Below are 14,355 nucleotides of genomic sequence, written 5' to 3'. Positions count from 1 at the left end.
GCTGTAGGTCTAAAATATTTTCCCGTGCAGTCATATTCAAATGAAATTAAAGCAACTTCTGTCCATTTACTACCACAGTCATGACAGAAGAACAGAAATTAATTTTTAAAAACAGATAATCACTCTGTGCTCTTAAAGAGAAATAGCTGAAAATGTCATTTCTTTAAACAGACTAACAGAAAGCAATTGCAAAAGTATCTACATTCTACAATATTCAAAATATATATTACTTACAGTAAGATTCATAAAACTGAGAAATTTTTTGAGCATTTCAGTCATTATGGAGAAGTCCCCCTCGGGTAAGTATTCCCTCACAGTAGTCACATTGATCTGAAAGATAAAATCAGGTGGTTTTAATCTTGGAAATATTTTTCCAACACCAAGAACCATCTTGTTCTGCGTGTGCGGTACAGTAAGACCTAACACACTGCAAGCACTGGGACTGCCTGTTGCTGCCATCTCCAGGAACCAAGTCTCTTCCTCAAGGCAATCAGGACCCACCCAAACAACCTCCTCCCCACAGTAACCTCCTGACTCAGATGGGAGGATGTAGTTCCCTCTGCAGCTGTTTAGGATTGAGAACCATCCAACACGACCCTGTTCCAAAGACTAAAACGACACAGACAGAATACCCCTCAAACGCTGCCAACCAGCATGCTGAAGAGCACTTCTGCCTTCCAGGCTAAGTGCAAGCAAGTCTGAAGGCAGGTCTGAATCTCATTTTCATCCCAGCATGTTCAAAAGGAGGCTATGGACACTTTTCAGCTGCAAGAGCTCCATATTTTGAAATCTAAACTTCACTTTTCTATTACAATTTCCAAACTGAGTCAGTGATCTTCAACTAATGTGCATACTGGCAATTTCACATCATTTCAATGGAAAAAGAAGTTCACTCAAGAGCTAAGACTAACCACAAAAAAGGAGAAGGAGCAAGAGGTCAAAATGTCAGCTCCAAGGTTCTTTTGATTCCCCTATGCATGTTCAAAAGGTTGGTTCTCAAAGCCTTCCAGAGAACTATTATACACAGAGCAGCATCCATGTGGCAAAACACATGGAAATGGATTTATTAAAATTCTAAATGGCAAATTATTATTTCACTAAACATTTTTCTACAGTTAGCAGTGAATTTTTGACTTATTCCCTTACTGGACTTTCTTGGCAGAGACAGCCCAGGAGCAATGCTGTGTACGAGGCCACAATGCAGTCTTCCATGTGCTTCCCAGCATGCTGAAGAGCTGCAACGAAAACAAAAGCAAACAATCCCCAGCTGAGCACACTGAATCCTCAAAGCAGCTTCAAACACAGCTGGCATCTTCTACCATTTTAAATACCATCCTTCAACAACTTTCAGAATTCCATCATCTGAAGCAAGTATTTGCTCAGAGACTTCAAAAATAGTCAGCAACTCGGCACTTAAGCCAGCAACATTCATCCTGTAACAAAAATTGTGTCTGTTCTCTTTCAGTATAACTTGATTGTGAATTACTTTTATTATTGTACCTACAAGCTACAAAAAAAGAGGAAGGAAATACACAAAAGAAATATGAAGAAACAAAAAGCAAGGTTGGAGAAAGAAAGATACCACATCTACTATTAAAAGAGTAAAATCTAAGACAATAATGTAACGAAAGGGACATTTCTGACCATCTTTCTTCACAGACAACACATTTTGCTCAGGATGACTCAAATTCCCAAAATAAACTACCACAGATGGAACACACTAAGGTCCTAAACAGGTACCTTATATACAACCAAGAGAGTGAGAAATACCAAGAGACAAGAAAAGACAGGCACTGAAAGCAGAGCAGAGTACGTGTAAACATGTCAGAGGGGAGAACAGCTATATGGAGCATGAAACGAGAGCAAGTCACAGGACACTGAAAAATAAAATCGCAGAGACGTAACCTTCAAGGAAGGATTTGTAAAACATGCTAAGGGCCTAATAGCCATCCCTTTCAGAAGGTTTATTTCACAAAATGACCCCCCAAAAAAGATTTTTTTGGGAAGTAATTGTAACACAGTACTATTTAAAAAATAAAAATATCAAAGACGATTACTTCTTACACTTCCGCTCTTTACTGCTTCTATTTATGATCTGTAACAGTTCCACCTGGGAGATTATGCTGAGGAAATTTCAGCCTAAGAGACTGCATATGGATGGGAAGTAGAGGATAAGGTGGGAATTGATGCAGAGTTTTGATTTTTTTTTTTTTCCTGGGCTCACCAATCCAGACAACGTACCTTTATTAAGATCAAGTTCTTCATCATCTTCTTCCTTCTTATCTTTCTCTTCAGTACTATCCGACTTCTCTGTGGAGACCCACTGTATCTCCCCACTCGTCTCTTGCCATTCCCCACTTTTGTCATGCTGAGCAGCAGGAGCTTCTTTAATCAATTCATCCGTCTGGCTCTCTGCCAGCTGTGCTGCTCGCTCACGCTCAAGAAAGAGCTAATGGAAAAATTGCAAAAAAATTTGTATTATGAACCAAACAGAAACCACACTGAATTATATCTGAAAGTTTACTTCCTCATCACAACTGCCCCCTTAATGGAGTCCTAGTCCTAAATACTTTTCTTCATAGTAACATGTTCCACTTTAAGGAAGGAATAACCCAGTTTATCAGAGCACTGATGCTGGGTGTGCTCCACAGACAGGGCCTCACTCCCTCCCCAGTGTTCCAGCCACCTGGCAGACTCCTCTTGAGCACCACAAATGCAAAATGGTTTTCTTGGGGACCCAGCCTAAAGCTAGAAAACTGATTTTTTTTTGTGAAATTTTGTTCTTTACCAGTGTCCTTTTTCTCTTCATGCTAGTTATCCCCCATCTGCTCTCTCAGTTTTTTCCCTGTGATACGTCAAAAAGCAAAACTGAGAAGTGTACTTTAATATTACTCATCAAGGATGTGACCTCGGCAGCCATCTCCTACTGTGCACTCATATCTTGTGAATTAATTCCCGAATGATGCAGACACCAGAGTTCAAACACGACTCTGCAGAGCCGCGTACCATTACTGATACTTTGGGCACTTATTTTTTCGGTCATTGAACATTTTTTCTAAATAAATGGAGGTACTGCTGAAAGCAGCCATAATTCCCCGTTAAAATAGAAAAAGAGGTGACATTAAAATCCTTCCAATTACTTTTAGCTCGAAGTGGAGCTCATTAGCCAAATTCTAGGTGTATTTACTCACTAGCAAGTTAGCCAATACCATATTTAAAAATATTGTTTCGCATCCATATTTACAACAACAGTATTTTATTCCTTTTATAAAACACCCTCAGTTTTTAAAAACTGATCTCCAACTCCCATAAACACAGTACTTTAAAAATTATGGAAGCCAAGTAGGTGAGACAAGTGTAGCTTGCAGTTTTTACAGTTGGCTTGAGCAAAACTAGAAATAAACCATATAGGAACAAGAAAGCTTTATGGGGGCTAAAAGCAGCCTTTGGATGCCTGTTACAATGATAGCACTGTTGTTTCCAGGAGAGTTGCTTCTGTAATAGACAGTACTGTAAGAGCCAAAGTCATGTGGCAGCCCCTTTCCCTTACCAAGCTGTATCACGGTCTCAAAATCCTCAATAAAAAATAAATCTTGACAACAAGTCCTCACTGCTGAGTTCTCATTTTCTCCTTCTACGTCTGATAATGAAAAACAGTGACTACCAGAGGAAAAGCGCATTTCTGGTTCATCACTTACCTGCACTAAAGCCTGAACAGCATCGATCTGTCCAGTCATCTTTAGGCTATCGTCTCCTTCTCCCGTACAGAACGAGTCGAAAGAACATGATGTTTCCATATTGACAAGACAGTGCCTGTTTCGAGCACTATATTCTACTAGATTGATCAACAGACCCAGCCCCTGCAAGCAGAGTCAGAGCAGATTACACACACTAAAAAAGAATGATTCAGTGAAAACATCTCTATAGATAAGTATCTGCTCTAGAGCTCGCCTTTCTGAGGATACAAGACACTTAGTAACATGCCTTTATTGAAGCTGGATAAGCAGTGCTCAGGATTTAAGGAAATGATTTCAAGATTTTTCTGATTCTGAACACAAAAAGCATTGTTGGTGATCTTAAAAATGACCTCTTATTTACAGGCTAGGCATAAGGCTTTTATATTTAAAACTCTTTTCACATATCTACCCTTACACCACAGAGATCCACCTTACATATGCTGAGAGAAAAAGCAGATACATTCGACAAGGCCCGTGCCAAGCAATAACATGCACTCCGTTTCTAGATTAGCTCTGCCAATATAACCAAGATGGCATCTTACCAGCACCCGAATATCAAATCTCTGTTCTTGAGGTAGGAACCTGGGAACCTGAAGCACACAGTTCATGGCGGTGCCAATCAGACCTTCTTGTTCACCTGTTTTTGTACTACCCCATTCTAAAAACACAGATAAGAGGAGCAATTTTAGAAGTATTCATTTTCATAATTCGAAACACACTGAGGAAACTTTTGGCCTTCAAAGACAATCTGGATCCTCTGGCTAAAGCACATTAACACTTAACACTTGCAATTACTCATTCCATTCCCCAAAACAGATTACTGATTACTGCAATGAAAGCATCTATCACACTGTACAGGCAAAAATGTAATAGGTGGGAAAAGGATCGCTCTTATTTGATACTGCAGTACAGAAGACAGGAGTACTCCTGGTCTTACCATTATCGTTTGTTAGGTTGAGCAAGACCCCAATGATGGCCCTCATGCAGTCCTCCACGGCTTTGCCCACATGGTTGGTTACGTTCTGGTGAGGCAGGGGTTTGTTGTCGGGCAAACAGATGCTGTCCTCAGCGCGATTATACCGCTGGATTAGCTCCTCACAGTGCTGCAGGGCTCTGAACACAGAAAAGGCAGAGCAAAATTACGTGGACAACACACAAGATATTCTACCCTTACATCTCACCACAAAAGCTGTCTATAGAGCTTCATGCAGCTTTTACACAGAATGGCCCTTAAAATAAGAACTTTTAGAAGGAACTGAAAATGTGATAAATTGAAGTAGCTTCCCAACAGCCCTCTTCAGTGTTCACCTTACCTCAAGTACTGATGGAGCTGAATACACATTCTCCCAATTTTCAGTACCAATAGCAGCACTACATGTAATGCTCAGGCTAATACTGATAATTCATCTAAAATATTTTGATTATTACTTCTTGAAAAGCAGTCAGTTATACTTCTCCCCTAAAATTCACTGATACAATAGCATTTTCTGGTTTATTTTTGGTATATGAGGGACAGTGTTACACAAAAAAGTTCTTCTGTCATAACTTACTTAGCTGAGGAGACTATGAGTTGTGAGTCTTTGTATGCTATCAGATAGCTTTGATTTTCTGGATTATGCACAGTTACCTAGAAAAAGGAAGAAAAAGTAGTATTAAAAATAGAACTTTCTTCACCTCAAAGAGAATTAGTATTTTTTCCACAACTCTAACTCTCTGTATTCACTTCCACACTTCTTGGTTATTATCCAGTGCAAGCTTTCCCTTATCACTGAACTAACATTTCCTTGAAGTTTGTACTTTGTAACGATCCCCACAGCATTGTGACACTGAAGATAAATTCCTATCCCTTGATATGGTAAAAACAGATAATCTGCAGCAGAATTCCCTGTTAGAGTAGAACTGTGAATCTACAGCCTGGCACTTCAGAGTCCCAGATCAGCATGTAGGCATGTGCACATAAATATGCACAAAATATATCATATAGTATTCTTCTATTTTACTTTAAAACTCAATATTGGCTGCATTTCTGAGAGTACATTAAACACTCAGCCATAAAAATCAAGTTTTTCCTTTGGAGGAAATTCAGAATAAGTTTTCAGAAATAAAATAATATTTTCCTAAATTTTTGCATAATTTGATTTGTTCATTTTTCATCTTCATTCTCAAGTCTCTACACTTCTTACTACAGCGTTATCCATCCTCAAGTACAAATTAGTATTTTCTGTCCCTAAATGATCCGCAGTTCAAGCTGCTGCATGGCAGCTCCGATCCCTACCAGGAACAGTCATCTTCACATAGAGAAGCAGAAAGGGCATCTGAGAGCTCTTCCTCCAGCTTTGCAGAAGTGGAGGGCTGCAGTTGTTGCCTTCTGGCTCAGGCTTTGCTATCATCCTTGTCATCATCACTCACTAGGATTCACTGACCTGAGCGCCACTCCCTGAGGTGCAGGCACTACGGCTTCAACGCGGCAAGACTTTCCTGCTTGCTCACAGTGTCATAGTGCAGAAAAGAGTGTTGATAAAAATATGAAACCCGGGCTTTGTAGACAAAGTATGCTCACAATTGCATGGAGCTAAACTCCATGAAATTGCCTTATATTTTAATCCTCTTCCAAGTTCTCCTCAAATAATATGCTCCATCTCAATAGACAAGCTCCAAGACCAATGAATGGGTGTGACTTTGGGGACAATTTGCTCTCTCAGTGCCTAGCAGAGCCAAAGCTTGAAAGCACTAATTAACAGGTACACAAATTAATTGCCTCTCAAACACACTATTACATATTATTACGGAACATACACTGGAAATAGAAACCCATGCTAAGACAGCAACATCCTCAAGTAGCTACTTTCAGTGGGAACTCATGAAAAATTATCATTCACCTACCGTTAACAGTAATTAACTTGCAATACTAAACATACATACAGGAGAAATTCTCAAACAAAATACCCTACGAACACCGATAAATATCAGAAAGTTAGCACCTAAAGAAAATTGTGCAATATATCTGCTCATACTTACACTTTCTAAGACCCGTAAACATCTTTCTGCACCCCATAAAGAAGCCACCAATTTCTCTTCATTTTCATCACTGCTCAGGTGATCCACACATTCTTTAACTATGCAGTAAAGGAAAGTTGATTTCTGTTAATAAGTCTTGAAAAAGTAAATATACAAGCTACCAAACTCATTTCATGCTTTACAAAACTGCAATGCCACAAAACCTTCATAAAAACATGACAAGCAGCACTCTGTTAAGTAAATTAAAAAACTGGCTTTACAATATTGTGAACAAATTACCTGTCCATAGATCTTACTCTCCATGGACAAAGAGCTCCTGCAGCCCATATCCCATCACATAACTGCACGTGCACATGGCAGCACGTTTCGCAGATACCCTGGTTTAGAAAGGGGACGACGAGGATGGCGCGCGGCCTCCCCACGCCTTGCAAGCAGGAGTCCATATGGCAGTCGAACAGTTGCAGCTTTTCACTCCCTCCTTTGCCCACCCCTCTGCTTGCTCAACATATTCAACTCGGGCATTCATCTAGAAAGGGGCCTTTTCCTCTCTGATCCAAAAACAAAACACTGATCAAAGCATACCTGGTAATTGTAATATCAATAATATTATTATCATCACATTTCTTCCTGAAAAGCTGACTGAGTTACTCAGTAAAGAGGCGTGTCCCAGCCTGAAAACAATCCTAGACTGCAGAGCAGATTTATGGGCATTTATTCTGAAGAGTGTGCTGCATATAGATGATATATGTTATATGTAAGACTGTAATACAACAGTGTGTATACTGTCTAAGCTGCTTTTCATTCCACATTTCATCCAAAGCATGCAACATTACACACATGCTATTTAAGCATAGAGCTTTCTTAAATCCCACATGATTAAAAACTCAATCTCCAAATATTTCAGCAGCCCAGCATACAGATTTTAATAGTTCAAAAATATATATTTAAGAGAAAAATGTATATTAAAAGCAAACAACTAATTCTCATGTCAGATGGAGGCTGCCGAAGTGCCATTTCTCACCTACCTTTATCTACAATATGATCGAGACCACCGAGCAGCCGCAGTTCTTCTTTAAACCAATCCCCAGCTCGCTTGGAGGTGAGCGACAGCAACGTCTCCATTGCCAGATGCCCAGTCTGAAAAAGGGGATTCTCCAGTTAGTGGAGCTGCCCAAGGCAATGCCATCGGCATGTGATACTATACAGAGCCACCCCCCCAAAACCACCAACCGGTTCTGAGTGCAAGGACCACCAGAGGGAGCAAGAAGGGACAGAAAAATGGACCGAGATTCAAAAGTGACAGGAAAAAGGTATTTTGCATTTTAGACTTTTTCCAGGATTTTATTTATGTTTCAAAAAAGCTAAACAGCCTCCTCATCTGCTTCTCTGTTACCAACAAAGATGAGCGGAGGAAGGAAGTGGACAAATCACTCAGCAAAAGAAACGCCGCAGCGAACAAACACTGCTCCTGCCTGCCAGGAACCCCGGCTCTGCAGCTTGCAGAAAACACCTCATTCTAGGATACATTTGGTTGGTTGTTTTTCTTTTAAACTGATGAAAGACAGAAGTTAAATTCAAAGGAAATTTACTGAATTTACTTCAAGAACAACATAACGAAATTCAGCAACACTGACTCAGTGAGTTTTCTCTATGCAAATTCAACTTGAATTTACAATCTCACATAATCCATGACCATGATTTTAACCAAAATCAGAAACACTTCTTCACGGTTAAAACAATATGACATTGCCAAGTGGAAAAAAGTTCCCTCCCCATATTAAAAAAATAACAATAATTTACCCCTTCACAGAACTGACTAATAAGCCTTGCGTAGCATCTGGAAACACACGTAAACCTGGGCTACTGCCAGCCTAGTAATTTCACAAACACAACACAAGGAAAAGAATAAAAGAAAGTCCAAAAAGAAATGCCTAAGACTGCATTAAAGCCACCTCAATTTAGCCACTTCTCACATGATCTCCCCTCCCAGGCACCTTAAATGTGCAAAGCTTCAGGGACAGCCGTGCTGATTTGGAGCTGTGCAGTGTTTCCAGAAGAGCAGTTCAGGCCTCAGCACCTCCTGGGAAACACAGCACTCACCAGGCCTGAATCAACAGCCCATGGCGTGCAAAAAACAAGTTACAAAGTGCAACCCCCAACAGCTTCAGCTCCTTCCTATTGTTACAAAAACAAAAATCCAAGGACAGAAGGAAATCTGAAGGTTAGCACGGATGAAGTTCCACCCAAAACCAGTTGGCTCCTTTTCTGGGCGCAACCTCTGCCACAGGCTGTCCCAATAAGCAAGAGCTTTTTTCTCTACGCTCCCAACTCACCACAGGATTGTGGTGGGGGCAGGAAAGGCAACAAAACCCCTCACTTCTGGCCGCGGAGGCAGCAATGAGAACAAAAGCAGCCGTCACCTCCGCAACAGCGGCCCGAGCTGCCAGCAGCCCCTCGGTCCTGCCCGGGCAAGCCGGGCACACTCGGTTCCAGCGCTCGCCGCTCGCCGCCAAGCACAACATGCAAAAAACAGGGCAAAGGAAAAGCATCAAGGAGGCAAGAGCTAAGGATGTTTTCAGTGATGGAGTACGGGAGCCGAACCAGCCTGCAAGGTGCTCTGCAGGAGCCCAGCGGCACCGTCCCACAGCCGCTGCCCGCGTTTCCCAGCTCAGCAGCTCCCCAGCCTTCCTTTCATTCCTTCAGAATGAGCATGGAAACGTTGTCAAAAGGGAACTGAAACCAGGCAGAACCTAATCCAGGTTGACAGATGCTTAACAGAAACTCTCCTTTCAAGATCTTTTGGGCTACTAAAGACTTTCCTGACTTCCTGAGTATCTTGTTGCTGTCCCTTGAAAGCCCAAAGCCCACTCAATATTTAACACATCCTGCTTATTCTTCCTGAACAGGGCAAGGACTTCGAAAAAATGGTGTTTGTACAATGCTATGTCTCACTTTCCACACTAACTCAGCAACCCAATTCCACTGCTAGACTTTTAAAAATGCTGCCCAAGAGGGAAAGAAGTATGGTGAGGAAGAAAATACTTGGTGTATATTAGACCTTTTTCCCCGTCTCTGTCTGAATTCTAGTCTATATATGTTCACAAACAGTAGGGGTCATTACATGGGAATAAGAGTATTTCCTGTTAAACTAATAGTGTGGTGCAGGTGCCAGGTTAAAGAAATCTGTACTAGAGAACATTTTTTTTTCCCCCCCAAAGTACTACCTTGACCTAACTACTTACCTGGAGCAGTAAAACAGTGAATCGGGCAGCTAAAGAACATCGTAACTTCATCTTACTCATAAGGCTTTTAGAAAAGAACTTTTTAAGTTTAACACACAAGATACTTGCAGTGCAACCATATCTACACAGAAAGCAGACAGTGACAACTTCTAAGATAGGAATTTAAAGTTGATCCTACAGATTCTGTTTTATTAAGTGCTCTACCACTCACAAGGCTTCCAAAAACAGCATGATACCCACCGTGATGTTCTCGAGATCAAGATGCTTGTTGTGAACAGTTTCACAGAGTCTCCGAATTTTTTCCTTTATTTTATTCATGTCTTTTTCATTCAGCAGCTTGGCAGAAGAAGCATCTTGCTCCAGTTCCAAAAGCCGAATCATCAGGTCTAGACTAGCCCTGTCTAAATCCATGTTCAAACGGTCTCTACTTAGGATGTACATCAGAGCTGCTGTACAAAGGGACAAGTTCTTGGGTGGACAGAGGAAAGAGAAAACCGGTTAAATTGTCAGAAATGTTTGGGAAAAGTGCACAGTTTTTGGTGAATAAGATGAAGAGCTATGGAAGAAACAGTCTGCAAAGCCTGATCTACACTGGCATTTACATGATTAGTTATCAGCATACATAAATAGATTCCATCTAGCAAGTTAGTTGGGCTGTTTTCCTAACCAATACAAATGAGATATAAATCATTTAACACATTTACAAAGGCCTGGTAGAAAAGCAGGATTTTCTACTTTTCCAAGTGACTCAGCATTACAGACTAAGTGGCAACTCCAGCAGTTAGGGAATTACAGAAGAGAGATGGCAGGAGAACAAAGCGAAACCGGCCGGGCTATGAGGCAAGAACGATGAAAACTCAGCTGGGAGGAATAAGCTGGTGACAAAGCACCAGGAGAGAGGCAGGGATCGCAGGGCTAGTGTTTCCATGGGAAGGGAAACAGCCAGTGCTGCTGAGCAGGTCTGTCACGCAACAACCTGCCACTGCCAACATAAACACACTTAATTGCTAGAGGAATTCTGCTTTTTTGGAAGCAGCTAGAAAAAAAACCCAAATTACTCTCCCCCCAGATCAGTCCTTAACAAGCAAACACTTGCTTTACTTCGAACATCTTATGGAGCATAGGGACCACGGACTGGCTAAGGGCCTTCACATTAGTGGACATGGAGGACATAAGGAAAAACAGCCCTCCAAGTCCTCCCTGGAAATGACTGGGAGCTATGGTGCCCAGGGAAGAGTCCCTAGGCTGCCTGCATTTATTCCTGTGTGTTCTGTGCACACACAGTAAATTCCAACTGTGGAAGAGCTAATTCCAGGAGACAAGTGGTGTGTAGTCCAACAGGAAAGAGCAGACTTTCCGTCTCGTAAGAGATCATGCATCTGTCTAGGGCTCAGTCACCACCAAGGCAATCAGCAGCTGCCTCTGGTTAGTTCAGAAGCAGGCAATGAACACACCTGGCCACACTAGGCACTATCAGTATTCGCAAAGCAGGAACAGGCAGGGAAGACACCAGAAGTATGATAAACTCCTTCCTCTGAGTCAAGGAACTCCTTGAGGGCAGAGATAAATAAAGACCTGGATGTGACTAATCACCAAGAGATCTATTTGGAATACTGCAGGGAGTTTCCCGGTTTGCATCTCCTTTCATGAATCCAACCTCAAGCTACAGGTGATCCAAGAACTGGACCTTAGCTGTGAGCATCACCTCTCCAGCCCTGTCAGTGTGTGGTAGAGGGGAGGGAGGAGGAGAAGAAAAAGAAAGGTAAAATAAACAGAATTTGCTTTAGACAGAAATCAAGGCACCCTAAACTATGGAGCTGCAATTCATCCTTGCGCAGAGTTCAGCAAAGCGTCCCCGCTGAGCACGCACTCCAGCGAGCGCAGGGCAATTCCACCCACTCTGCTCCTTGCCTCTCCTGCTACTTCTATTTATACTCCAGCTCGTGGGAACAGATGGTTATTTTCTAGGGTTCGGCATTACATTTAAATTATTCCTTTTTTTTTTTTTTAATTATTCACAAGCTGAAGACATTACAAAACTACGTTTCTGTGCTTAATTACTGACAATTATAATCTAAATTAATAATCTAAAGCTTCAAAGCATTTAGAATATAGCTAAGGAGATCAAGTCACAAACTGAAATTGCAGTTTAAAGACAAATCTGGTAGAAAATTAGGTGGAATAAGTATTTTTCATGTAAGAAAACAAAATATTTGGGGGATGCAGTTCAGAACAATATATATTTTTAATTTTATTTTGCTTGCTGGTTAAAAAAATAGCTTTGCAACTGCAGTTTTATATCCTTATGGAAATAGGAAAGCATCCTACTTTTTCAGCCTTTTCCACTGTATCCATCCAACGAACACAGCGTATGCTCACATTTGTTTCCATTAGCATTGTCATTGTGCCAGTTCTCTCTCATTTCCAAAATATTTTACACAAAAATTTAACAAAATACTTGTATAATATTTCTTCTCTTCCTCAGTGAAGCCAAAGTTCTGTTATTTATCTTAAATGGATTCAAAACCACGGAAGTTGAACCCAGAGAGATTTATTACTTCTGAGTTACCTTCCACTAAGATTTATTATTTTTAACAAGTTAATATTCTACTAAAACAATTAGTAAATGAAAGAGTAGTATATAAAGATAGGAAGATTATACAAATGAGGTCATTGTTGTCAAAGGATATCATCTTGTGTAACTGAAATATATAATTTGATATTTATTAATAGTAGTTTTACAGATCAATGATTTTGTAATATTGTACATTCTACAAGCACTATAAATGTATTAAAACATTAACTTTCATTTTTTTCCCCCATAAAAGGGAGCACTTCATCAAATACAATGAAAAGAGAATAATCAATGCTTTTTGTTACTGCAGACTAATAATAGCAGGCAATTTCCTTTGAGCTGTGTGTTAGTGCTTTTGAAAACGAAGGAATAATGGTAAATGTTTAAGACAGCCTAAAATATACTGAGCAGCCTTGTACACTTTCCAAGGAGCTGAAGCTGTTTTTTGCAGATCTCCTGCAACTCAGTGGTGGTAACTGCCCTAAATAGCAGGACTTCATGTTGTTTATTTCCAGTATTATTCAGCCCCATTTTGACAGCTCGCAAGAGAAAGACGACATTGAACCTGGCTCCCGTGTACTGGAGCTGCCCACTGCTAAATGGCAAGGCAGATGGAAAATAACCCATTGATCTAAAATTAGTTACCTAAAGCTCTCTAGCTCTTTACCGCCACAGTAAGATTTCTGTGGGTTCAACATTCTCTTCAGCAGTACCTACAGCTCTGCTAGAGCCACTGCACAAAATAAAGCAGCCTAACAGGATATACACAGCTGCTACTGCCTCCAAGTAACATCCTCTGTGCTGGGGTTTTGCAGAAACCCTTCCCAAGGCAGGGGTTTCAGGCACCAGGGAAAAAAAATCTTTAATAGTAAACTTGATATATGAATTGAGCTTGTGAAACTGAGGTGAAAAGAAAAACCCATCTGTTTCAGTTTTTAACCCTCAAGACACAGGATAGTTTTAGAATAGAAAGTTTTACCTCTCCTAGATTTTTCATTACATACACGCAAGCCATTTAAAACTGCATTACAGCACAGCTCAAGGACAAGAGCACAACACATGCAAAATAAACCCACACTGCTAAGAACAAGGACACTATTTACATGCAAGATAAAAACACTCTGAGCAATCTCTAGAGATAATGCATTTCTTTCTTTAAGGAATTATTACCGAAACAAAATGTAATGATAAAGCAATTAAAAGTTAGGTAGGTAGAAGAGTCAAGCTGTAAAGATAACACTGTATATCAATACCTGGTGGTGCTGGGAGTCATCCAGTGTTTTGAAGACCATGGCTACCATCCCGTGCGCTCTCAGATGCATTCGGAAGCTGGGCATGGCGCACTTGGTCGCCAAGCTGATTACACTAGAGAGACATAATGCTGAATTAGAACAAATCAAACTACCACATTCACAAAAATGGCACATAAGCCCTAAGATGACCACTGACCACGTAACTCAAGATTCGCCTACATGTTTCTTTTAAAATTGATATAAATCAATTTCTTAAGTGGTGAACCGAAGAGCAGGTTATTCAAAACTATCTGCATCTACTTCCTTACTTTAGAGTTGGTTAGAAACAAGGCCTGAAAGGGTATGCTGAACTTGTATTTGGCAATGAAAGCAGGAATCATTTGCAAAAGCTAAATTCAAAATAGAAGTTTTATGGGTTAAGCATGAAGCAGGTTTAGAGGAATAAGAATTTATTATGGAACAAGCCAGGATTAGAAATTATGAGCATGAGCTCCCATCACTATCTAATATTTAATGATTTGACTAATGAG

The 14,355-nt window shown here is 40.6% G+C and overlaps 1 protein-coding gene across 2 annotated transcripts in view; it reads right to left on the bottom strand.

Moving 5' to 3' along the window:
• The window catches only part of WAPL (WAPL cohesin release factor), a 71,713-nt gene that overhangs the window by 2,040 nt on the left and 55,318 nt on the right, over positions 1-14,355 (bottom strand). For both annotated transcript variants that reach the window (XM_026043092.1, XM_026043093.1), the window contains 11 exons: positions 13,826-13,937; positions 10,238-10,465; positions 7,781-7,892; positions 6,756-6,853; positions 5,288-5,364; positions 4,675-4,850; positions 4,280-4,395; positions 3,699-3,860; positions 2,242-2,449; positions 1,147-1,235; positions 235-330 (listed from right to left, as the gene is read on the bottom strand). In XM_026043092.1, coding sequence (XP_025898877.1) covers positions 235-330; positions 1,147-1,235; positions 2,242-2,449; positions 3,699-3,860; positions 4,280-4,395; positions 4,675-4,850; positions 5,288-5,364; positions 6,756-6,853; positions 7,781-7,892; positions 10,238-10,465; positions 13,826-13,937 — 1,474 coding nt within the window. The remainder of the gene's footprint in view (positions 1-234; positions 331-1,146; positions 1,236-2,241; positions 2,450-3,698; positions 3,861-4,279; positions 4,396-4,674; positions 4,851-5,287; positions 5,365-6,755; positions 6,854-7,780; positions 7,893-10,237; positions 10,466-13,825; positions 13,938-14,355) is intronic.

Source organism: Nothoprocta perdicaria, unplaced genomic scaffold (genome assembly GCF_003342845.1).
Source record: "Nothoprocta perdicaria isolate Ctin4 unplaced genomic scaffold, notPer1 scaffold_32, whole genome shotgun sequence".
NCBI lineage: Eukaryota > Metazoa > Chordata > Aves > Tinamiformes > Tinamidae > Nothoprocta > Nothoprocta perdicaria.
Note: the sequence above shows the minus strand (reverse complement) of the source record. Positions and strands in the feature narration are given on the sequence as shown.